Source organism: Scomber japonicus, chromosome 21 (genome assembly GCF_027409825.1).
Source record: "Scomber japonicus isolate fScoJap1 chromosome 21, fScoJap1.pri, whole genome shotgun sequence".
NCBI classification, from domain to species: Eukaryota; Metazoa; Chordata; class Actinopteri; order Scombriformes; family Scombridae; genus Scomber; species Scomber japonicus.
In genome coordinates, this window is record NC_070598.1 from 25,357,058 (window position 1) to 25,383,038 (window position 25,981).

General features: G+C 41.4%; 2 protein-coding genes across 2 annotated transcripts in view; one reads left to right on the plus strand and one right to left on the minus strand.

Annotated features, from left to right (window-relative positions):
* Window positions 1-25,981, minus strand: part of plppr5b (phospholipid phosphatase related 5b) — a 148,483-nt gene that overhangs the window by 55,337 nt on the left and 67,165 nt on the right. The window lies entirely within an intron of this gene.
* LOC128382490 (THAP domain-containing protein 6-like) lies at window positions 21,533-25,758 on the plus strand. Its single transcript, XM_053342480.1, has 5 exons — window positions 21,533-21,612; window positions 21,911-22,097; window positions 22,375-22,488; window positions 25,040-25,250; window positions 25,589-25,758. Exons 1-5 carry the CDS (start codon window positions 21,533-21,535, stop codon window positions 25,621-25,623), a joined length of 627 nt encoding a protein of 208 aa, XP_053198455.1. The 3' UTR covers window positions 25,624-25,758.

The window sequence follows — 25,981 nt, forward strand, 5'->3', positions numbered from 1 at the left end:
CAGGCAGCGAGGCGTCACGGCTGTTGAGCAAGGCACGTCTCTCTTTTCAATTCTCACGATTTCTTGTTTTAAATGTCAGAGTCTAACTCATTCCCTTTCCTGTCTCGTTCCTCATCAACCGTACAGAGCAAGCGGCATGAGGCTCCAGATGCTGACAGGTCCGTTTCCTAACAGCCATCAAAAAAGATTTTGTCAAGCGTCGTGTGACTCACACACTGCAGAGACTCAGTGTTCCAAAAATGCCCCCCCCCCCCACACCTCACACACACACCAACATGTAAATGTAGTCCGCTCTGTGTTTTACGGACGACTTACACACACACACATACACACACACCAACCCTGGCTGGCTTTGGGAACAGTGAGAGGAACGACCAAGATTGCTTATTAGAGCATGAATTTGATTCATTTTGTCTGCTTCAAACAATGCCATGATCTGCTGCAGAGCCTCAGTGTTTTATTTATTTCTATTTTTTTTATTATAATGAATGATGCACTGACTGGTGAGCACTTTAAAAATTCAGTTGTACTTGTGACAATGACAATAAAGATCTATTCTATTCTGTAGCCATGCATTTGCGTATGTTGTATGTACACATGTCTGTGATCCTCTTGTCTGTATGCATCTGTGTGTGTGTGTTTGTGTGTGTGTGTGTGTGTGTGTGTTATAGGGTGAGAAGGGTTGAAGCAATGCACCTATTCTTTGATGTGGTGTCAGGTTGCAGCATGATGCACAACCCAGTCAGTCTCAAAGTTATCACCGTTTCCCAGACTCCCCCTGTGCTCACAAACACTTTGACACATACAAGTCACAGCAGAAAGCAGCAAACACTGAACAGAGTGTTGAATGTGAAGACGTGATGAAGCTCAGTGTCACACAACTATAGACAGTGTTAAACTCTGCGTTCATATTTCACTGACAGGTATTCATTTAGAAAAGATGAGTGTGAAAACTTTTTATTTACTTCTTTTATTTTTATTTTCCTTTAAAGATCGTGTAAAGTGAATTCAAACATTTTCTTCTAAACACATTAAATAGATCATAAATGTATTTCTAAAAAAGGTGTAAAAAGCATTTCAACCATTTAGATTTGAATTGTGGAGCTAGGCTTCACAAACTGTGTTTCAAGATTTCTGTGTTCAGGATTTAGTGGACGGGTTTGAAAATCACCCGCCAGTTAGCTGAATTAGCCGCCGAGCTAGCAGCTGAATTAGCAGAGACAGAAACACAACTTTGAAGCCTAATTTCATATATTTGGCGATATTTTTAATCATTCAAATTTGGCAGGGTGGTTAACAACACACTTTTCTGTGGTATGTCAAACTCAGAACACATATTTATTCTTACTTTACATGGACTTTAAGCACTCCAGTACAATCACTTAGTCTCTTAATCTACAATACACAGTAGTGCTGATGGCGCTTGTTGGTATTTATGATTGTGGAGATGTTAGAGAATATGTTTCTGTATGGAGTTTTATGCTCTGATAAGCGGCAACACAGAGCTATCAGGATGCTTTGCTCTCACACGCTGCATTGATAGTCACACAAACACACACACACACACGCAGTCACTCTCTACAGCACACTCTTGCTCGATCCAGATTCCAGGAGATTGGATCTCATCAGCGCGCGGGAGCCACTATCAATATGTGGGAGAGTTGGGATGTCTGTTATGTATAAATCATGATGTATACATTATTATGTATAAATTATTATGTATAAATTGAACAGATGAAAACATAATCAGATGCTTTTCATGCATGTTTGCACAACAGCAGCCTGACCTCTGACCTCTCATGCTAACACAAAGCTAGTAATAAACAGAGGTGGAAAGAGTACGGAAATATTTGACTCAAGTAAAAGTACCACTACTTTGAAGAAATTTTACTTGAGTACAAGTAAAAGTACTGGTCTAAAACTATACTCAAGTAAAAGTAAAAAGTAGCTTGTTAAAAAAATACTTTGAGTAAAAGTTACTTAGTTACTTTTATAACAGGGGTGGGTGAGGGGGGGGCGGCTGTAGGACAAAGTGATGGCTCATAAATCTCTAACTAGTTGTTTTAATTAAAGATAAAGGTATACATTTACAAATTCAGCTTCAATGACAAAATATGTCGACACACAACATTTAAAACATTTATGGAGATATGTGTCATTTTAGTGAAGACCATCCTATAAAACATTTTCAAATAACACAACCATTAAATTGAAGGTGGCATAATTGTGGATTCTGTAAACCCGGAGCGATTTTAGACTTTTTTTGGGGATTTTCTTACACCCCTAAATTTGATCTCAGCACCCCTAAAAATAAATGATAAACCCTCCATAGTCTCTAAATATTGTGTGGGAAACACTGAATGATTATTGGGGTTTTTTAAAACACTTGCAGGGCATTGAATGTCAAATTCTCATTAGGAGCTGAGCTCCTCTAAAGCTCTGATCCTAGTCCTACAATCACCCTGGTTTAAACCAACAGTCATACTGCATATCTATGAATCACTATGGGTCAAAGTCACAAGAGCAATAACTTTTCTTTAAATTACCCAAAGAAGACCAAACTTTTAAGTACCCATGTTTAAAAGGCTGTGCCCCTGTGCAGCTTTCGCTCAATTCTCTCATTTCCGACGCTGTCCTTTTCACGTGAACGCATCATGCGCAATGCCTCGTCCTACACGAAGAGTGAGACAGATGACAGCACAACGTCTAATGGACATTTCTTTTAGAGTTTGTTGTGTTGTGTTAGAGTTTATATGTCGCTATGAGAGCTAGCTGCCAGGTGTAACAGGCTGCATGAATGTTAAGTCATTGTATCATGCTGGTTAATGATGCTGTTCGATCCCCTTTGCTTTAAAAAAAAACATTCGGCCAACATTTTTGACTCAGTAACGGATGTGATTTAAAGTGTAGCGAAGTACAATACTTCACACAAAACATACTTAAGTAAAAGTAAAAGTACAGATTTTTAAAACTACTTTAAAAAGTACAAATACACAGAAAAGCTACTCAATTACAGTAACGTGAGTAAATGTAATTCGTTACTTTCCACCTCTGGTAATAAACATAGACTGTATATAAGAAATGGACGTAACATCCGTGACGTCACCCGTTGGTTTGTGGACTGCTGCTCGGAAGCCAATAGTATCGAATCTAGGCAGCGCCATCTTGAAAATTTCAGGTGCATGCTGGCAAAATAAGAACACGGATTATACTTATATGGGCATAAGGCGGAGTCATGGACGGACATATGGGCGGGACCAACGGCGGAGCGGGGAGGCTGCGATTGGAGCGCTAGATCTCAAGGACATTGGTCAATCACGACCCCAATGCATACCCTGCTTTATCGTCAAATATAAAATCAGGGAGGCCAAAATTTCACAAACGAACATCATACTGCATTGAAGAAGGCTTTAAACTAGCGATTGAGACCATAAACACATTTTCAAACCGTTTACTGAGGTTAGAAATCAAGTGAGAAATTGGTGAATTCTCCATTGACTTGTATAGAGCCGGAAGTCTTTTTGAACACAAAACGGTCGCCCCCTGGTGGCCTTTTGATAGAATGCAGCTCTAAGTTACTTCCGCATTGGCTTCTTTTCAGAGGATCGGAACTCCCCGTCTGGTAATAAAACACACACAGATCCATAGTGATGCTCAAGATCAGTGTTTGCAGACACAACCAAGCAGCCAAAACTGGTACAGTGAAGTCTTCGTCTGTCAAACAAATAACAGTGAACAAATGAATGTATAATATGATAGATAATAGTGAACAGACTATATAATATAATATATATAATAGTTAACAGACTATATAATATAATAGATAATAGTGAACAGACTATTGTTATGCCCAGCTCGTTGGAGAGTATAACACAGGGAGAACCACACGGCGACAGCTCAAAATTAATAAAGTAATTTATTTAAGGTAACAAACATAATCAACCAAGAATTTAAAGTCAAACTAACATGAACCAAAGCTACAATCAAAATCAAAACCAAAAATGAAGTGCCTGAAAGGCACCAGCCTTCCAGGAGGGCCAGAGTGTGAGAGAGAGCCATCTTTGTTTTCCTGGGCTTAAATAAGGCTCCTACAGGTGATCTCAATCCTTGACGAGGAGGTAGGGACCAGACCATCTAAGGAAAAGAGAAAAAACAGGAGAACAGGAAGCAAGGCAGACTATCGCCTTTACTATGGAGGCCCAGGGCCGTCACCCCCCCCCCCATAAAACGAAGACCCCTACTGAAAAAGGTCTTCGGTACATCCAACAGGAGTTCGAGACAAGTTGTAAGATTTCAATAAATTGACATGAAACCACTGCACTTTCCTTCTGTCTGGTGTGTATACCAGATAGTCCCTGTCTGACATACGGCTTTTCACTATGTAAGGCCCACTAAACCTTGCCTGGAATGGGGAACCTACCACAGGCAGCAAAGCCAAAACTTGATCACCCGGTTCAAATACACGGGTTTCTGTTTTTTTTATCATAGGACTCCTTCATTTTTCCCTGTGCAATCCTAAGTTTTTTATGAGCCGTAGCACAGGCAACATGCAGACGATGGCGAAAACTGTTTACATAGTCCAGGACATTCTCCGGTGGCTCAGCAGTTTTCAGCTCATCCCCCAAGACAGCTAATGGACCCCGAACAGTATGTCCAAACACCAGTTCATTAGGACTGAACCCCGTACTCTCTTGCGCCACCTCCCGTATGGCAAGCAACAACCACGGCAAGCCCTCCTCCCAATCCTTTGCCAATTCAGTACAGTACGAACGCAACATGGACTGCAATGTCTGATGAAAACGTTCCAGGGCTCCTTGAGACTCCGGGTGGTATGCACTGGATACTTGATGCTTAACCCTTAGCTGACTCAACACCTGGGCAAAAGTGCGAGACATGAAATTACTCCCCTGGTCAGTCTGCACCACTGTAGGAATACCAAAAGTTGAAACAAAGGATGTCAATGCTTTCAGTACTGGCTTAGTTTTAATTGAGCGCAAAGGGAAAACAGCTGGATAGCGAGTACTTTTACACATCACCGTCAGTAAATATTTACTCCCAGCCTTACTTTTTGGAGCTGGCCTAATATGTTGGTTGGGCTTCCCAGTTAACTGGCAGGTATTGCAAGTTTTACAGTACCTGGATACATCCCTTTTCAGACGAGGCCAGAAAAAGTGGCGAAGCACTCGATCATACGTCTTCCTCACCCCAAGATGGCCTGCCACCCCATCATGCGATGCACCCAACACAAGATCCCGGAACCCACAGGGCACCACCACCTGAACCACTGCATCCAGCCGCACCCCATTCACAGTGTGGGATCTGTGCTTTGCTTTTCAATACACTCCTCCCTAGACAGTGATGACCAAGGAAAAGTAAAGAATTTGACCTTCTCCTTTCCCTCAGAATTACCTGCCTGAGAACACTGAATCTGTTCGGACCCTTGTGACTGCTCTAGTGCAGCTTTACTCTTTGCCCATGTCACTGCACAGGAAGAAAAAACCTTAGGATGCTGCTTAGCACAATCATCTGGCAGCCTAGACTCCTGAGGGGTAGAACTTACATACACTAGGGGCGGATCATCTTTCCAGACCCTTGCACCAGCCAAATCATTCCCCAGAATAATGTCTATCCCTTGGATTGGTAACTTGGGACGCACACCCATATGTACCTCTCCACAAACCAGATCTGAGAAGAGATGAAACTTATGCATTGGAACCAACAGTGGAATCAACCCAACCCCAACTACCGGAGCTTTACTACCCGTAGCAGTAGTAGTTGAAAACGGCAAAATGCTCCCCACAATGAGACTCAGTAGCCCCAGTGTCCCGCAGAATCTTAACCGGAGTCTTGACGTTCCCATCCAAGGACACAAAGCCATCTGAAACAAATGGTGCATACAGCTCATCAACACTTTTAGCTAAAGAATTTTCTCCTGGAAGACCAGACTCAGACACATCAATACTTTGTGCAAAGGACACAAGTCCAGTTGATTTCACATACACACTAGAATCAGCTGATGTCTGTCCTGTCTTACTGATTGGACATTCTCCTTTCCAGTGACCCTTGTTCTTACAGGCATGGCAAACCCTGGCTGGATCAAACTTCCCATTTGTCCCTGGAACATGCCTCACTGACAAATGAACTGGCTCCTGAGCAACCCCTAGATTCTTACTAGGCCTACCCCTGAAATCATCCCTCTGCTGCTCATTTCTGTAGGCTCGACCAAAACCTGAGCCACCAGTATGTGTTAAAACATAGTCATCAGCAAAAACTGCCGCTGCAGAAGCTGTCTTTACCTTCCTTTCATTTATATATGTAGCAAGGTGAGCAGGCAATGCACTCTTAAATTGCTCCAACACAACCAAGTCACAGAGATCCTCATAACTTTCCACCCCAGAGGCAGAACACCAGCGAGAGAAATGGGCCAAAATATCTTGCACAAACTCAACATGCGTTTGCTTGTCCCCTTTCTTCCAGTTCCAAAATTTCTGCCTATAAGCTTCAGGAACTAACTCATATGCTTTCAGAACTGCACCTTTAACTGTAGCATAATCACCACTGTCCACAGAACTAAGGGCAGAAAAAACTCTCTGGGCCTTACCTGTGAAAACACACTGCAACAGCAAAGTCCTGTGACTATCCGGCCATCCTCTAACATCTGCCACCCGCTCAAACAATGCAAAAAACGTGTCTGGGTCTTTATCATCAAATTTTGGAAGAATACGCAAGCTTTCTGCAATATCAAAGCCACTACGCAACCCTGCAGACTCACTTCTTCCCCCAGTCAACAACGATTCCTGGGCTTTACCGTCTCTTATCAGTGACAGCTTCAACTGCTCAACCTGCAATCTCTCCCTTTCCAAGGCCACCTCTCGTGTTCCAATTCCAACTGTAGTCTCTCTTTCTCCCTCTTTGCCTTTTCTCTCTCCAGTTGCATATACTGTTCAAAAGACAAAGTCCCTCCAAAAAGCTCAGAAACTGATGGAGCCACTGGACCCTGAACCACCTCTAAAAGCTTGGCAGACACCGCTAGCCCATCCACGATGTCCCTTAGCTCTGCCTTCCTTGGCACCTGATCAGTTTTTGACCATCCCAAACATGTAGCCAAATCCACCAAATCTGATTTCCTAAACTGAGCCAATGTACTCCGAGCTGGTCTTTTCAGAAACTCAGCGACCAAGGAATTACTGTGTTCCGGATCCATCATTAACCCTGTCCAAACCTATCAACCAGAGCCAAATACCTGAACCCAACCAAAAACAAACAGGCAGTCTGAGTCACAGCACACAACTGCAGGACAGATGAGTGATAGGAGCGCCCCCTCCTAACTGCCTAGCCCAAACTGACTAACTGCACCCTAGTCTTCATGTGTGTACTGGCGGTGGGTATTTATGCACCTACAAACCGTCTGTATTGGGGAAGGCAGAATGCCCCAGCCAATACTTCAGGGTGCTCCCGAGCCAAATGCTGCCAGCCGCACGGACAACACACAAAAATAACAAACAGCCCTGAAAACAACAAACCAACAGCCTCTCCTTGTGAGATAACTGCTGCTACAGCCTAACCGGGGGACACAATAAAATGCTCCTGCCAGACAGCAACATAGCCCAGCTACTCCACTACACCCATCCCACAGCCATGTACCGCATAACCCAAACTTACCATTATGCTGGCTACACCGATCACATGGACAACTAGAACAGTCTCAAACTTTACCTGTTCAACCTAATCAAAATGAACTCCTCCAGTGGGTCTCCCAACCCGAGCCAACTGCTCAAACTTACCCAAACTATAACCTTTTCCAGGTTCTAACTAGACGAGCCCCCACTTGTTATGCCCAGCTCGTTGGAGAGCATAACAACACAGGGAGAACCACACGGCGACAGCTCAAAATTAATAAAGTAATTTATTTAAGGTAACAAACATAATCAACCAAGAATTTAAAGTCAAACTAACATGAACCAAAGCTACAATCAAAATCAAAACCAAAAATGAAGTGCCTGAAAGGCACCAGCCTTCCAGGAGGGCCAGAGTGTGAGAGAGAGCCATCTTTGTTTTCCTGAGCTTAAATAAGGCTCCTACAGGTGATCTCAATCCTTGACGAGGAGGGAGGGACCAGACCATCTAAGGAAGAGAGAAAAAACAGGAAGCAAGGCAGACTATCGCCTTTACTATGGAGGCCCAGGGCCGTCACACTATATAATATAATAGATAATAGTGAACAGATTTTATAATATAATATATAATATAATAGATAATAGTGAACAGACTATATAATATAATATAATATAATAGATAATAGTGAACAGACTATATAATATAATATAATAGATAATAGTGAACAGAATTTATAATATAATATATAATATAAAAGATAATAGTGAACAGACTATATAATATAATATATAATATGATAGATAATAGTGAACACACTATATAGTGTAATATAATAGATAATAGTGAGCAGACCATATTATAATATATAATAGTGAACAGACTATATAATATATAATATAATAGATAATAGTGAACAGACTATATAATATAATAGATAATATAATAGGTATAGGTACTGTATGTGTAATACATTACATTTTTGGAGTAATGACCCCAACACTTAGTATATGTTACACTTTTCAATGAATGAAAAAATCCAATGGATCCAATAGAGTGATTTAGTCACAAGCTCTTCATTTGTTAATTAGTTATAAAACCCACAGACAGATGAAGAGGATGACCAATAGCATTGATTTATTAAACAACGAGAAAGAGAAATATATGGAAATACAACGATATTTATGTATGGAAACCTACATACTATTGCCATGCTGACATGCTAACCACATGATACATATATGATATAAACACACATTCCTACTACACAATGGATTTACTAGTTGTTGATCTTTGACAATCACACTGTCCCATGATTGGTCTGCTTTATTTTTACAGCACAAACCAAACAGGCTAGGTATTAATACATGCTAAACCATATTTATGCTCATTTAAATCCAACCATGTTTGTTTGTTTTTATTACTTTATTACTGATAATTGTCTGTAGGATCATCACTGTGAGCCGCGACCAACACATCACACACTGACATTTGACAGTACTGATTGTGCTTTAAGTTTATGTCATTTACAGTTCAGCTGTGTGGAGTCATGTTTAGAATACGTGTGAAAGAGTGTAGAGAACAAGAAGTGTCACATCAGACAAATGAGAGCAGCAGATACAGATAAACATCCAACACCTGTCCTCTAATGTCTCTAATCTAATCATGAATGTCTGCTTCTCTACCACTGGCCTCAATAATAAGCTCAGGTCAGCATGATTAAAGAACCACTCAAGTATTCACACTGATAAGAGGACATGCTGAAAAGCACATGATCACATTACTACTAGTACTTGGAGACAATGCTGTAAAAATAGAAATATATAGTGTAACATATAATAGCATTAGAAGATTAGAATAACTATCCGGTTATAGTTCATTATCTGCAGTTCTACTGCAAGTCTCAGTGAACTGTGCTACATATTAAAAAGCAAAGCCACTACAGGAACCAGCTCAAGGGTTTATGGGTAGTGGACAGATGCTGATATGCGAGTGAGCTCTACCATGTGCTTGGAAAGCTGAAAGTGAGAAAATAAATAGACATGGAGAGGATATTTACTTTAACTCTCTAGACTTAGAAAAACTTGAATGTCCTCCAAGAGGCAATTTATTGTCCAACACAGACGCATTAAAAAAAACACACTCACAAACAAACAATCCAGATCATCCATAGCAGCATCACAATATCATCACAGTTCAAACAGAAATTTAAAAGAAAAAAAAAATTATGACACATTCAGAAAGGTCAAGTTAAAATTGCAAATATAAGTAAATAAATAATATATTGCACATTCCCTTGTATCCTCTGTCCATCAGGTAAATACATAAATACATAAATAAATAAATAAATAAATAAATAAATAAACAAACAAACAAACAACATACTGAACGTACCTTTTTATTCCCCATAGTCCACATTGTACTCTACCTCAACTTGTTTAATTGGGTTATCGCCATGGGAACAAATGAGTTTTTGGCTCTGATGCTTCAATTCAGCTATTCATTTACTATTATACAGGAAAAGTAAGACTGATGGCTTTCATTTCTTTTTTGTTTTTGTCTTTTCCTAAAGATTGACATGTTCAGATGGATTATGAATGTCATAACTGTATTTTGAGTTCTGACCTGGAGTCAGGGCATGATTAGCTTAGTTTAGCATTAAGTGGGGGGGGGGGGGGGGGTGTGGAAGGTTACAATGTGTCTCTCAAGAAATAGATCCACTATAACTGCTTGTAAAAAGAAATATTAATAAAAAATGTTCATTTAACCAAAGAAAGGATTTTGATCTAGCATCTGTATATTTACCAAAGTAGGTAACCATGGCAACCTTGACCTAGATACATCTACTTATCTATAACGATCTACTGCAACAACACTGTGGAACATTTTGCCGCTACTGGAATTGATTCATCCACACTAGTTATTAGTTATTAAATGAATGAAGTTATTATTGGCAGCAAACACAGTTAACCCTGAATGCATGTTGACATATGCTGTTACATTGTACTAGCATTCCTACTACTACTAACATTGAGCAGCCCATGCTAATGTATTATGGATTTTTCAGCCAGTGGAGACATCTCTCCATGTTAGCAGTAGTGAGTGGGAGGAAGGGGAGGTCAGTAGGGTCCAATCGCTGCGTTCTGCCCTCTGAGCAGGTTCATCCAGCCATGCAAAATGTTAATATCATAATGGTTGTTTCTCTAATCAACAGCTGCAGGTATTATCAGATTGTATGCATTTCATCACACTTTAATCTTTTAAAATATGTTTTTCGCTCAAGTGCAAATGAAATGGTGAAGTCTTTCCAAGGATTTAAGCTCTTTTTTTATTCTCATCACAGCTCTCTTGTGTGTGTAGTGTGCCAACAAATGTGTTTTTACAGCTGCAGCACAATGAGAACAGCTATTCTCCCCTTTACAATTCAAGACTGCTGATAAGCCTCGCCAATGGGCATCATTACAGTAATTAGCCTTTCAGTATTGATATGAATGAATCAGCGTACATTTCGTTTTGCACTGGAAACAAAGAGGAAAGTGCAGAGAGGAAAGCCACCCACAGAAGTCACGATGCTGCACTACTGTTACGGCAGCAGGAACACAGCTCAAGCTAAAGCCAGCATAATTATCAGTGTGCAAAGTTAAATGGAAGAATGAAATCCATTATTTAAATCCACAACCAGCTGCTACTTTAATGGGCCACTTTACAGATGTCAAAGGTATTTGATATTTTATAAGTCACGGGAAGCTTGAAAAAATTACTCCAATAGAATAAAAATAAAGTATAAGAATGAGAAACTGGAAATGTGTGGTTGTAAAGAAGATATCCAGCATTATGGAAGTGAAATATCTATTTTCATTATTTAAAAAAACAAACATAATTGACAAAAAAATGGTTTAAAATTAAATATTCATGTTAAAACTGTGTGTTAAAATTGTGTGTGTGTGTGTGTGTGTGTGTGTGTGTGTGATTGTCTCCGCTGCTCTAACACTGATGCTTCACTATTAATAATCTAATGATGTCATATATAATAATATATCACTACTTTTACTGTAATACTGCATACTACATCACTATAATACTGCAGTACTTTTACTGTAATACTGCATACTACATCACTCATAATACTGCAGTACTTTTACTGTAATACTGCATACTACATCACTATAATACTGCAGTACTTTTACTGTAATACTGCATACTACATCACTCATAATACTGCAGTACTTTTACTGTAATACTGCATACAACATCACTCATAATACTGCAGTACTTTTACTGTAATACTGCATACTACACCACTCATAATACTGCAGTACTTTTACTGTAATACTGCATACCATATCACTATAATACTGCAGTACTTTTACTGTAATACTGCATACTACATCACTATAATACTGCAGTACTTTTACTGTAATACTGCATACTACACCACTCATAATACTGCAGTACTTTTACTGTAATACTGCATACTACATCACTCATAATCACTTTTATTTTGGAATTGACTGGAGCAGATAACTTCATGGATGAACAGACACCCAATGAAAAACTACAAAATTACATAAACAGGATTGCAGCATTAAGATTAAAGATGATCATAATGAGAGACAGTTTGTAGAGGATGTTGAACGAGTGCTTCATGATGCAGAGCAACCTTGGAGGGAGGATGAACCCAAGCAGAGGATGAACCCGAGCAGAGGAACAGGGAGGATGAACCCAAGCAGAGGAACAGAGAGGATGAACCCAAGCAGAGGATAAACCCAAGCAGAGGAACAGGGAGGATGAACCCAAGCAGAGGAACAGAGAGGATGAACCCAAGCAGAGGATGAACCCAAGCAGAGGAACAGAGAGGATGAACCCAAGCAGAGGAACAGGGAGGATGAACCCAAGCAGAGGAACAGGGAGGATGAACCCAAGCAAAGGAACAGAGAGGATGAACCCAAGCAGAGGAACAGAGAGGATGAACCCAAGCAGAGGAACAGGGAGGATGAACCCAAGCAGAGGATGCTCTTACTGACAGAGGAGCGTGACATAGATTAGGAAACATTAATGCTGAGAGGTGGAGGAGGGGTGGGGGAGAGGTTTTTCTGATGTGCTGCTAAGTGTTGATTATGGCGAACAGCTCTTCTTGATGAAATGAGCTGTTGTTGGGTCATCCTGATGAATAATATATCAAAGAAGAATTGAGAAGGTTGTCCTCCTCATGAGACCCAAAAAATCCCCAAAAAAGAGCCTGGTACTTACACATAAATGTTTCACTTTCTGTTGGATCCCTATTCACCTTCACAAACATCCAGCCAAACACACAACTGAGCTAGAGATTCAAACTTCAACATATTTATTATGTTTATAGATGTTGAAACAAACTCAATAAAAATATATAACTAAAACTAATATTCTGTTCACTAGTCTTAAACAATTCTTCTTATTCCCTATTGCATCTCAAGGAATTCTTCCTTATTATTCTATTTCCAAAACAAACATTTGTGGTGGCCTAAACGTGCCTGAAAACTCATGAAAATTGTCACACGTGTTACACTTGTAGAAAAATGTAATAATTTATGGTTTGCAGAGATGGGCGGGAGCCTTTCCCTCCAGATTGACATAGACAAATGAAATTCAGTATGCATATGTATCATGTAAAGTTGCACAAAAAAGTCTCTTGGACCCATACCCTAACTCCAACAGGAAGGCGGCCATTTTGGATTTTTTCGTGATTTCCGCGCCTCCTACTGTAACAAACTCCTCCTACAGATTTAATCCAAACAACTTCAAATTCGCTCAGTGTCAAATGAAAAGTTAGCAAAATGTCCCAAACTTCTGACACATGACGAGGGTCCGGCCCTGAACACGACTATGTGTCAATAGACTGCACCACAGCCTGACATGTGCAGGGGAGCGAGGGTCTGTTCATCGCTGCTTGCAGCTTTAATATTGTCACAATTGCAATATCAGACTAAATAACTGCAATAAGATGGGGGAAGTCGTTCAGCCTCACGTTCACAATATCAGCATCATGGTTTGCAAATGAGGTTTTCTTTAGACTTAGATTTGTATCATCATCTTCATAGTTCAGTAGTAAGTCCCAGCAGCATGCTGTGTGGCAGCTGACAGTGTAACATCACATATAGGTGATAATATTCTCTCCTCTAATATCTCTGTGACTGTCACATGACTCCTTTCATGTTAGTCAGAGTACTTTGCTTTTTAAAATGTTTTAGTATTTTAATGTCAAAGCGTTCCTTCTTTATTTCTGTCACAGTACATCTGCTGTTCTAATTGTTCCATCTCCTCTAATAAGACGACTGGCACTGATGAATGTGTCTGCTCATTTTTCTTTTCTCTTTTTTTTAGGTTTGTAAATGATTTATAAGGAAGGAAATCTACATAAGACATTTGTTAGACCTCATGAATGCACACTATGGGCCCGATTTAAAGAATCATTGTAAAGTGACAGGAGCAGTCAGCATACTGCCACGCCTCCATTTCTCTATAGAAGGACATCTGTTTGTTGCATCATGAAGAGAGCGCTGTGCTGAACAGAAAAGTTGAAAGAAGTTGAGTTATAAGAGATGATCCAAAAGGTAAAAATCACAACAGAAATAGAAATAATTGTGTCAGTGGTGGAAGCCAAAAAAGTCTCTGACACTTTGCTGTTTACATGTTTAAAGTCAAAATACAACGATTTCCTCTTTAACATTTTATCTGCAAGCAAAAAAAATGCATTTCATTCAATATGGCATCTGGATGGTTATGACCCTAGGCGGTAAATACTGAGTCCCCTGAGGTTCAGACGGTGGCACAAGTAAACATCAAAGTTGATGCCTAAACATGAATCGCTGACCAGAAAAATACAAATAAAAATGGAACCAGGAGGACAAGCAGCACCAGATCTGACAGCACAGGATGAGAGACTGTTATCATTAAGAGGAAGTAGTTCAAGGAACGAGGGAGAAAGTGATGACATCACCAAGAACCGGCACCCAGAGCTCACTTACTTCATAACTGTTAAGATCATATTGGTAATTTCTTGTGTCTTTTGTAATTAACGAGTGAAATTCAATCAGAACAAACTTAAGTGAATGAATTAGACTAAGAATATCATTTGTAGAGCTGGATGATGCTCTGTTATGGATGGTGTTCTGTTATTGGACTTCTGTGCTCGTTACGGATTGTCCATAACGAACACCATGTTCAAGCATAAGGGTGTCCATATGTGCACTTGGCACCAGGACACCCTAGGCCGCAGTTCGATGATTGACTTTGTAGTCGTGTCATCGGACTTGCGGCCGCATGTCTTGGACACTCGGGTGAAGAGAGGGGCGGAGCTGTCAACTGATCACCACCTGGTGGTGAGTTGGCTCCGATGGTGGGGGAGGATGCTGGGCAGACCTGGCAGGCCCAAACGCATTGTGAGGGTCTGCTGGGAACGTCTGGCAGAGTCTCCTGTCAGAGAGAGTTTCAACTCACACCTCCGGGAGAGCTTCGACCATGTACCGGGGGAGGCGGGGGACATTGAGTCCGAGTGGGCCATGTTCCGTGCCTCCATTGTCAAGGCGGCTGACCGGAGCTGTGGCCGCAAGGTGGTCGGTGCCTGTCGGGGCGGCAATCCCCGAACCCGCTGGTGGACACCGGCGGTGAGGGATGCCGTCAAGCTGAAGAAGGAGTCCTATAGGGCCTTTTTGGCCTGTAGGACTCCGGAGGCAGCAGACAGGTACCGGCAGACCAAGCGGAGCGCAGCTAGGGCGGTCTCTGAGGCAAAAACCCGGACATGGGAGGAGTTCGGTGAGGCCATGGAAAAAGACTTCCGGACGGCTTCGAAGAGATTCTGGACCACCATCCGGCGTCTCAGGAGGGGGAAGCAGTGCACTGTAAACACTGTGTACGGTGGGGACGGTGCGCTGCTGACCTCGACTCGGGACGTTGTGGATCGGTGGAAGGAATACTTCGAAGACCTCCTCAATCCCACCAACACGCCTTCTGGTAGGGAAGCAGGGCCTGGGGGCCTGGGTGTGGGCTCTCCTATCTCTGGGGTGGAGGTCGCCGAGGTGGTTAAAAAGCTCCTCGGTGGCAGGGCCCCGGGGGTGGATGAGATCCGCCCCGAGTTCCTCAAGGCCCTGGATGCTGTAGGGCTGTCATGGTTGACACGACTCTGCAGCATCGCGTGGACATCGGGGGCAGTGCCCCTCGATTGGCAGACTGGGGTGGTGGTCCCTCTTTTCAAGAAGGGGGACCGGAGGGTGTGTTCCAATTATAGGGGAATCACACTCCTCAGCCTCCCTGGTAAGGTCTATTCGGGGGTGCTGGAGAGGAGGGTCCGTCGGATAGTCGAATCTCGGATTCAGGAGGAGCAGTGTGGTTTTCGTCCGGGCCGTGGAACAGTGGACCAGCTCTACACCCTCTACAGGATCTTTGAGGGTGCATGGGAGTTTGCCCAACCAGTCCACATGTGTTTTGTGGACTTGGAGAAGGCATTCGACCGTGTCCCTCGGGGGATCCTGTGGGGGGTTCTCCGGGAGTATGGGGTATCGGACTCCCTGATAAGGGCCGTCTGTTCCCTGTGTGACCGGTGTCAGAGCTTGGTCCGCATTTCCGGCAATAAGTCGGACTTGTTTCCAGTGAGAGTTGGACTCCGCCAGGGCTGCCCTTTGTCACCGATCCTGTTCATAATTTTTATGGACAGGATTTCTAGGCGCAGCCAGGGTGTAGAGGGGGTCCGGTTTGGTGACCTCAGGATTGGGTCACTGCTTTTTGCAGATGATGTGGTCCTGTTGGCTTCATCAGACCGTGACCTCCAACTCTCACTGGATCGGTTCGCAGCCGAGTGTGAAGCGGCCGGGATGAAAATCAGCACCTCCAAATCCGAGGCCATGGTCCTCAACCGGAAAAGGGTGGAGTGCACTCTTCGGGTCGGGGATGAGATTCTGCCTCAAGTGGAGGAGTTCAAGTACCTCGGGGTCTTGTTCACGAGTGAGGGAAGGATGGAACGGGAGATCGACAGGCGGATCGGTGCGGCGTCTGCAGTAATGCGGACTCTGCACAGATCCGTCGTGGTGAAGAGAGAGCTGAGCCGAAAGGCGAAGCTCTCGATTTACCAGTCGATCTTCGTTCCTACCCTCACCTATGGTCATGAGCTTTGGGTAGTGACCGAAAGAACAAGATCGCGGGTACAAGCGGCCGAAATGAGCTTCCTCCGTAGGGTGGCTGGGCTCTCCCTTAGAGATAGGGTGAGAAGCTTAGTTATCCGGAGGGAGCTCGGAGTAGACCCGCTGCTCCTCCACGTCGAGAGGAGCCAGATGAGGTGGTTCGGGCATCTAATCAGGATGCCTCCCGGACGCCTCCCTGGTGAGGTGTTCAGGGCACGTCCCACCGGTAGGAGACCCCGGGGAAGACCCAGGACACGCTGGAGAGATTATGTCTCTCGGCTGGCTTGGGAACGCCTCGGGGTCCCTCGGGAAGAGCTGGACGAAGTGGCTGGGGAGAGGGAAGTCTGGGCTTCCCTGCTTAGGCTGCTGCCCCCGCGACCCGACCCCGGATAAGCGGCAAGAAGATGGATGGATGGATGGAGCTGGATGATGCAACAGAAAACATGAATGAAACACTGAAACAGTTATTGGATGTCCTCGCAAATAAATAAGTGCATGATTTAATGGGTGTCATTTACTTCAACACATGAGGACAAGTGAAGTATTTCTCAAAAGTATTCATTATATATTTTGTAATAAGGCATTTTAACTTAGCATCATTAAAGATGCTGCATTTGTTTACAGAGTACAAACTAATTCAGGTAAGAACATATTGATGAATCCCAGATGTGTGTGTCAAACGTTCGTACGCACAGTTTAAGCACAGATTTGTTCACACTGTTGGTGAGGCCCAGTGTGAGTAAAGTATTCATTTACACTATTCTCTCTCACACTGCTGGTATTTATTCATATCTAATGTGTTGCTTCTTAAAGCTTGAGAATGATATTTGTGAGTATTCATGCAGTGTTTCTTCCTGAGGGACTGCTGATGAAAAGAAAAGGTCTTGACCAATACTGGTGCTATTTAAACCGTGTAAAATATCAGCGCTGTGGGCTCCCAAAGGGCGAGCCTCATCTCTTTTTTCTTTTTTTTTTGTGTTATGCAGACTTTGCATAATGTTGCTGACAAAGGGGGGCTGTGCATGAACCTCCCCAATGAGAAGTTCAACAAGCAGAGCATTAAAATGCAGCACGGTAAAAAAAACAAAAAACACACACTGCTGAATTAGAGTGTGTGAGAGCACCACGACCCTTGGCTGTGTTCTAAATTTAATCTTTCCCAAACAGCACGGCCCTGTGAGTCATTATGCAAAGCAATGCTGGGCCTGAGTGAAGGAGAAGAGCTGCGAGATGGACCAACTCACATGATGCTGCGCTGCATTTACATCTGCTCCTCAGCAGATGTAAAAGCTGCCAACAAGCATGTGCAAGCATACACACACACACACACACACACACACACACACACACACACAGCCTGAGCAAGCACATGGAGTATGTCACGTGCAAAAAAAAAACTGGCACACACTGACATTAGCAAAGGGAGGCAGAGAGGCCAGAAAAACATAAAAGAGAGAATCTAAGAGGAGCTTCTGCATGAAAGCTGTAGGATAGAGCAAAGCATTCTGGGTGAGAGAAACAGTGTGATATACAGTAGATACTGATCACACTATGTAGCATAATATATGCTCCAGGGTAATAAGTGTTATTTCCTAATTTCTTATGTCTAAAAAGTAAAGACAACGGCTGTTATTCTCTCTAAACATTTGAAATTGAGCCAATTCTAAATGGGAAATGATTTATTTTTTTCATTCACATAAAAGCAGAATAACATATGAATTAAAATTAAGGGTCAAAGATAAGACGTGTAGATTATTTTTATTTAACCCTTACATACTGTTTGGATCAAATCTGACCCAGTTCAATATTTGAAAACAATTAATAACAACCTAAATTACATGGTTGAAGCCTGAAATGTTAGGACTTTTCCTGTAGAGGTTCAGAATGTGAAAAAAATGGAAATATTTTTAAAATGATGTATTTTTGTGCTGGTATACAGGTTATCATTAAACCTGCCATTCAAATGTTACATCATTCACTTTCAGTAAATAACGGAAATTATAGCTATATATTCTCATTTTAGATAACATAAGATCATAATATAGTGTGATTGTGAATGTATTTTCACCGTAATAATGTCAAATCTAAAGAAAACATGAACACAAACTACATCTGTGGTTCAACATTTGGTGCAGACACTAATTCTAAAGGACTATGAACAGTATGTCAGGGTTAAAACAAACGCATAAATATGTATAAATATAATATTAAAAACACTCAACTATTACCCTAAAGTGTCAAAATGTTCTTCAGTGTAACTGTCCACATTCAAATTCTAATGATAAAAATGTTTTTAAAATGTAGAACATGTGTTTTTAACAATATATAAAATAATGAGCAGTATATTTCTAAAAAATAAAAAACTTGAATAACTTCTGTACCAACTTTTGTGCATCATCAAAGTCATTCAGTATAACAATGGTAAAAAGCCATTTTACAGCATGCTGATCATGTGACAGACAATGACATCATGAAAAGGATCCTTTGAAGCCCCTCTGCCCACACTGTAAAAGGTAACAGCACTACTTTCTTAAATAACATTCGTATACTTTACTTAGTTCATACTATCTTGTTGATTTAACTAAATTTTAGTAGTGTACTCTACTCTCTACTATGTCCGGGTTTTAAAACTAAATACACCACATGTGTGCAGAGGAGTGATGCTGCAGAACTTCCCAGACACTGGACTGTTTTTCTAAGGTGAGGTAACTAAATCTCTCTGATCATTTCACTTTTTCACCATCTAGAAAAGTTAGATAGAAGAGACTACTTTATTCAAGTGTACTACCAGTATACTTATTTTATCCTAAAACTGAGGCAGTATACTTGAAGTTTACTTTTTATATACTCTATTTTATATACTTAAGAATAGTATAGTGAAGTATACTTGGCTTATACACACATTAGCTTTGAGCTATTTCATCTCAAGTAGACTCGACTACTGTAATGGTCTCCTGACTGGACTTCCACAAAAAAGCATTAAACAGCTGCAGCTCATTCAGAACGCTGCAGCTCGAGTTTGAACCAGAGCAAAGAGATCAGAGCACATTACTCCAGTTCTAAAGTCTTTACACTGGCTAACCCTAACCCTGGTCTATAAATCACTGAAAGGTTTAGGTCCAGAATACATGTATGACATGTTAGTAGAATATAAACCGAGTAGAGCTCTGAGATCTACTGACTCAGGTCAGATAGTTGAGCCCAGAGTTCAAACAAAACATGGTGAAGCAGCTTTTACACAACTGGAACAAACTACCAACAGAACTGAAATCATTTTTAAATCCAGGTTAAAACACTTCTCTTCTCCTGTGCTTATGATTGAGCTCTTTTAAAGCACTTTACATTTTAATCTTTCATTTGCACTCTATGTCCTTTTAATGATTTTAAAGCTAATCATTATTTTATGCTGCAGTCTTATATTTAATGCTCTATTCTAGCATTTTATTTCTCTCTTTCTATTTTTCGGTACTTTGTTTTTATTATGGGGGCGGGGGTGTGTGGGGGGGGTTAATTGTATGTTTTAATGTTACTCAAATTGCATGTTTTTCTGTTTTATGTAAAGCACATTGAGTTGCCATTGTGTATGAAATGCGCTACATAAATAAAACTGCCTTGCCTTGCCTTAAGTATACTCCAATAAACTAAAATGTGGACTAGAAGTATAAACTTAGTACACTAGTAGTATATAGATGAGTGTACTTGTTGTATACTTGAAAGTGTACTTTTGTAAACTTAAAATGACCTTATAAAGTGTACTTAAAGTTTACTTATTATGAACTTAAAAATGTTCCAATTTAGTCTGAAGAGGTATTAAATTAGTAAACTTTCTAGTACACTACAAGTACATGGTCTGTAAGTATACTTGCTTATACTTATGTAGCCCCCTCACTCAATTCCTGTATTTTTATATTTATACAACACTGATGAGCTAACACTCTACTCTTTAGCATGGGAGAGGAATGAGTGATGCTACAAATAAATAACTGAGAATTGCTATACTGTACGTGTGAGCTGTAACTCCCATGCTCTATACTTACACTTATGGCCTGTTAATACTACACACAAATGAATGAATGAATGAATGAATGAAACCTCAGATATTAAAGAATGAAAACCTTACCTCACTATTAATACAGGAATCACTCTTACACACACACACACACAGAATCACTGCAAAAATAACGCAGTATTTATTCCAAGAAAACAGGAAAAACCCAAATAACAAAAAAGGAAAGTAATAATACCCGGGATTTTATAACTCAGTCTATGGTACCATTATCGTTGGCGCGCTGTTGGAGCTCATGTGTGACCCACAGTTGAATTATTGTTACTCACAGTCCCTTCAGACTTTACACACAGCAAGCTGAAGGCAGAAGAAAACTCATCCCACGTGCAGGAAGTCCCTCGCAGCCTCAATCCTGAGCACCTCTATAGCGAGGCCTTGTCGACACAATATCCAAGGCACACTAACATTGAAAATCAAAATCTCAAATAAGTACATTGTTGACTAAGCATAGGCAAAACTTTAACAACCACAAGAGATCTCTACTCACTCAGCAACTTGTAAATAAAATCCAGGCTTCCTACATGCAGTCTGATGCAGCTCTCCTCGGCTCCTGCAAAGGCGCACGCTAGTAAGCTGACTGTGTCATGCTAACCATAGACATAATAAAGAGTAGACGCCGCATGGGCTGCTGGGGCACGAGAAATGAGGCCGCCATCTTGGACCGGTCATCCTACCTGTTGACAACCACCAAAGCAGCAAGATGCCTGAGCACTGTGCGGCTTATTCCTGTAAAAATCGTCTGACTGTTCAAAACAGGGCTCAGGGGATTACTTTTCACAAGTAAGATTGAACATTATTATGGGTTGTACTTTGTGAATAGAATATTACTGTACTGTATTTATGTCCACCCGCGAAATCAGACAACAGAACATCTGACTGTAGAATAGTTAGCAAACAAGCTGCTTTGGTTCATTATCAACATCAAAATAGCAGTTTTGATGACATTTGAAAGAAGAAAACAGGAAGAAGAAGTAAATAGGAATAATAGGAAATGGAAAAATAGGAAGAAAAAGGTAGAAAATAAGCTTGACCTCCTTTGTAAAATGTTTCTCCCAAATCTCCCGTTTTCATTTTGAAGGTTTCCCAAAGATGTTAGGAAGAAGTGGGAAGTGGCTTTGAAGAGGGAAGGATTCACTGCAAGTGATTCATCCGTGGTTTGCAGTGAGCATTTTAAGCAGGACGATTTCGATAGGACAGGTCAGATTGTCCGACTCAGAGATGGTGTTATTCCATCCATCTTCAGCTTCCCGGTTCATCTCAAAAGAGTAGGTGTATCATCATAAGGCTATTAGCATTCATAAATGTAAATATTATATTATCAATCACAGGGCAGGGTGAGATACTTATCCCTGTATACTGTGTGTGTATATATATATATACATACACATATACATATATATATATATATACATACACATATACATATATATATATATATATATATATATATATATATATATATATATACATATACATATACATATACATATATATATATATATATATATATATCTTTTCAAGCATTATGCTTCTTCATTTTAGCCGGAAAAGGGCAGGACGACATCTACCTCCAGAAGAGCTGAAGAGAGCCTGTCTGTGGCCCCTCAGGATGCCCCACAAACTTCAACCTCACACCCACAACCTCAGCCTAATGATGTGAGTATTTCTATTTTAAACAAAATATCATAATGGTCCTGGACATATTAAAATCTCACTCATTTGCTGCCACTCATTAAACACACTCACAAATAAACCCATACATACACCATACACCCACACAATTGAAGACATGTTGAACATGCATTCCTGGCGTACACACACACACACACACACACACAGTGCTGGCAGTGGCTTTGACAGGTTAAGACTATAAGAAAGAATGTGGGTCATACTCTAGTGCAGTGGTTCTTAACCTGGGTTCGACCGAACCCTAGGGATTCGGTGAGTCGGTCCCGGGGGTTCGGCAGAGACGCCCCGCTTGGCCATCACTGGCTGCAGATGATCATGCTACACTGCTTGGCCAATCAGTGCTGCGGGGAATTTAGTGTGCTCAGTAGTCAACATGTGACTGTCGTGGTAGTACGTCGTGTGATTTCTTTGTTAATATTTTAATTCATACTAACTATGTCGGGCAAAAGAAGAAAGTGGTCGGACGAATATGTACAACATGGATTAACATGTATCACAGAACGTGATGGGAGTGAGCGTCCTATCTGCATGATTTGCAACGCGAAGTTGAGCAACTCTAGTCTCGCACCGGCAAAACTAAAGGAACACTTCTTGAAGCTGCATGGAGACGGGGAATACAAGAACACAACACTTGCTGAATTCAAGGTGAAGAGAGCCAGATTCGATGAAAGGGCCACTCTGCCTGCTCTTGGATTTGTACCCGTTAACAAACCGATCCTCACAGCATCGTACGAAGTTGCTTACCTGATCGCAAAGCAGGGCAAGCCACACACCATTGGTGAAACACTCGTGAAACCAGCTGCGTTAAAGATGGCGAATCTGATACTCGGAACAGCGGCCGAAGGTAAATTATCCCAAATTCCTCTTTCAAATGACACCGTCAGCGACAGAATAGAAGACATGAGTAAAGACATCTTGGCTCAAGTAGTCGCGGATCTGATTTCAAGCCCGGCAAAATTCAGCCTTCAACTTGACGAGACCACAGACGTTTCTAATCTAAGCCAGCTTGCTGTTTTTGTGCGCTATGTGAAAGAAGACATGATAAAAGAAGAGTTTTTATTTTGTAAGCCACTTACAACAACAACAAAGGCAGCCGATGTGAAGAAGCTTGTGGATGACTTCTTCAGAGACAACAATCTTTCATGGGATATGGTTTCTGCAGTTTGTACGGACGGAGCTCCAGTCATGCTGGGAAGAAAGTCTGGTTTTGGTGCGCTACTAAAGGCCGATGCACCACACATCATTGTGACGCATTGTATTCTGCACAGGCATGCGTTGGCAACAAAAACCTTGCCTCCAAAAATGGCAGAAGTATTAAAAACTGTGGTGGAATGTGTGAACTATGTACGAAAAAAAATCTTCAGTGAGCTGTGTAAAGAAATGGGCTCTGAATTCGAGGTACTTCTGTACCATTCTAATGTTCGGTGGTTATCCCGGGGACAGGTGCTGAATCGTGTTTTTGGCATGCGTGTGGAATTTGCCGTTTTTGCAAGAGCACCAACACTGTCATGCAGATTGCTTCAAAAATCCTGAGTTCATTCTCATTTTAGCGTACATGGCTGATATATTCGCAGCTCTCAATCATCTCAATCAGCAGATGCAGGGTGGTGGAGTCAATATCATGGAAGCGGAAGAACACCTGAAGGCTTTTCAAAAAAAGCTACCGTTATGGAAACGACGAACAGAGAACAATAACTTCGCAAACTTCCCGCTTCTGGACGACTGTGTAAGTAAGATCGAAGATGTGTCTGGAATCGGAGATATTTCTGTATCCACGGAACTGAAGCAAACAATTGCCACGCACTTAGATGAGCTTGCAAAGTCTCTTGACGGATATTTCCCTACAAGAGAGTCATATCCAGCATGGGTGAGACAGCCGTTCATGTATGCTGTTGAGACAGCAGATGTCAATGATGAATACTTCGACGAAATCATTGAAATTCAGCAGAGCCAGGTTCAACAGCAACTCTTCAGAACAACAACGCTCTCAACGTTTTGGTGTCGACAAATGGACAAGTATCCAGTTACTGCTAAGAAAGCATTGGATTTTTTTATACCATTTGTTACAACATATCTTTGCGAACAATCCTTTTCGAGGATGCTGGACATAAAAACGAAGAAAAGGAACAGACTTTGCTGTGAAAATGACATGAGAGTGGCACTTGCCAAGGTGAAGCCACGTATATCTGAACTGGTCTCTCAAAGGCAACAGCAGAAGTCACACTGATTAGCAGGTATGTAATTTGTTGTGAGTTTATGCATTGTGTTGGTTTTGTTCTTTGAACAAGGTGATGTTCATGCACGGCTCATTTTGTGCACCAGTAAAAAAACATATCTATGTCTTGAATTTGAAAAAAGTCATATTTTATTTTTCACTAAAGAGGGGTTCGGTGAATGCGCATATGAAACTGGTGGGGTTCGGTACCTCCAACAAGGTTAAGAACCACTGCTCTAGTGGAATCAACTTGATGTGTGTGAAGTGAGACAATCAAACCATGTTCATCCCTCTTTCTACTAGGATCATGGCTATGCCTTGCCTGCTTCTCCTACCTCTCTTAAGGCCAAACTCAATGAAGCCTTATCAAGAGTGGAAAGTCTGGAGCGAGAGAAGAAGAATGCCATGGCCAGAGAAAAGAGGGCAAAGACCACAGTGAAGAGTCTTTTAGGAGATTTGAGGGAAAAGAACCTTATGAATGAAGAGCTCCAAGAGAAGCTTGAATTCTACTCAGGTAAGAAATTTGTCTACATCTTATTCTTACACTCTTTATTAAACTCCTTAGTTGTTATCTGAAGGGGACTTATTAATTTTTGATCATAAAATTTCAGATCTTCAGATAGACTTCATGACAAAGCCGGGCCATGAGTACACAAAGGCCTACAGAGAGTTTGCCCTCACACTCCATCTACATGGTCCAAAGGCATACAAGTACCTCAGAGAGACTCAACATTTTACCCTCCCACATCCACATACATTACAAAGGTATTCTTAATACTGTCCGATTTAATTTTTGGAAATTACTGATGCAAATACGTTAAATAGCTACTTCTCTCTTTTTCTTTTTTACAGGTGGCTGTGTTCAGTGGATGACAAGCCAGGCTTGAATAAAATTATGCTGGATATGCTGGAGAGGAGATTCCTGGAAGACCAGGCTAAATATGGATGCGTTGCACTCATGTTGGATGCCATGGCCATCAGAAAACATGTGCAATATAATCCACATACCCAGTCAATGTCTGGTTTTGTAGACATGGGTGATGGAAACAGCGAGACTGATGTTGCTACTGAGGCTCTTGTGTTCATGGTGGTTGGAATACAAGGACATTGGAAGGCTCCCATTGCATACTACCTGATGAATTCTCTGTCACCAGAAACACAAAGGGTCCTTCTCAGTCATGCTTTGGAGGAGCTGTATGCACGGGGCATTCGGGTGGTATGTGTAACAATGGATGGGCATGCCTC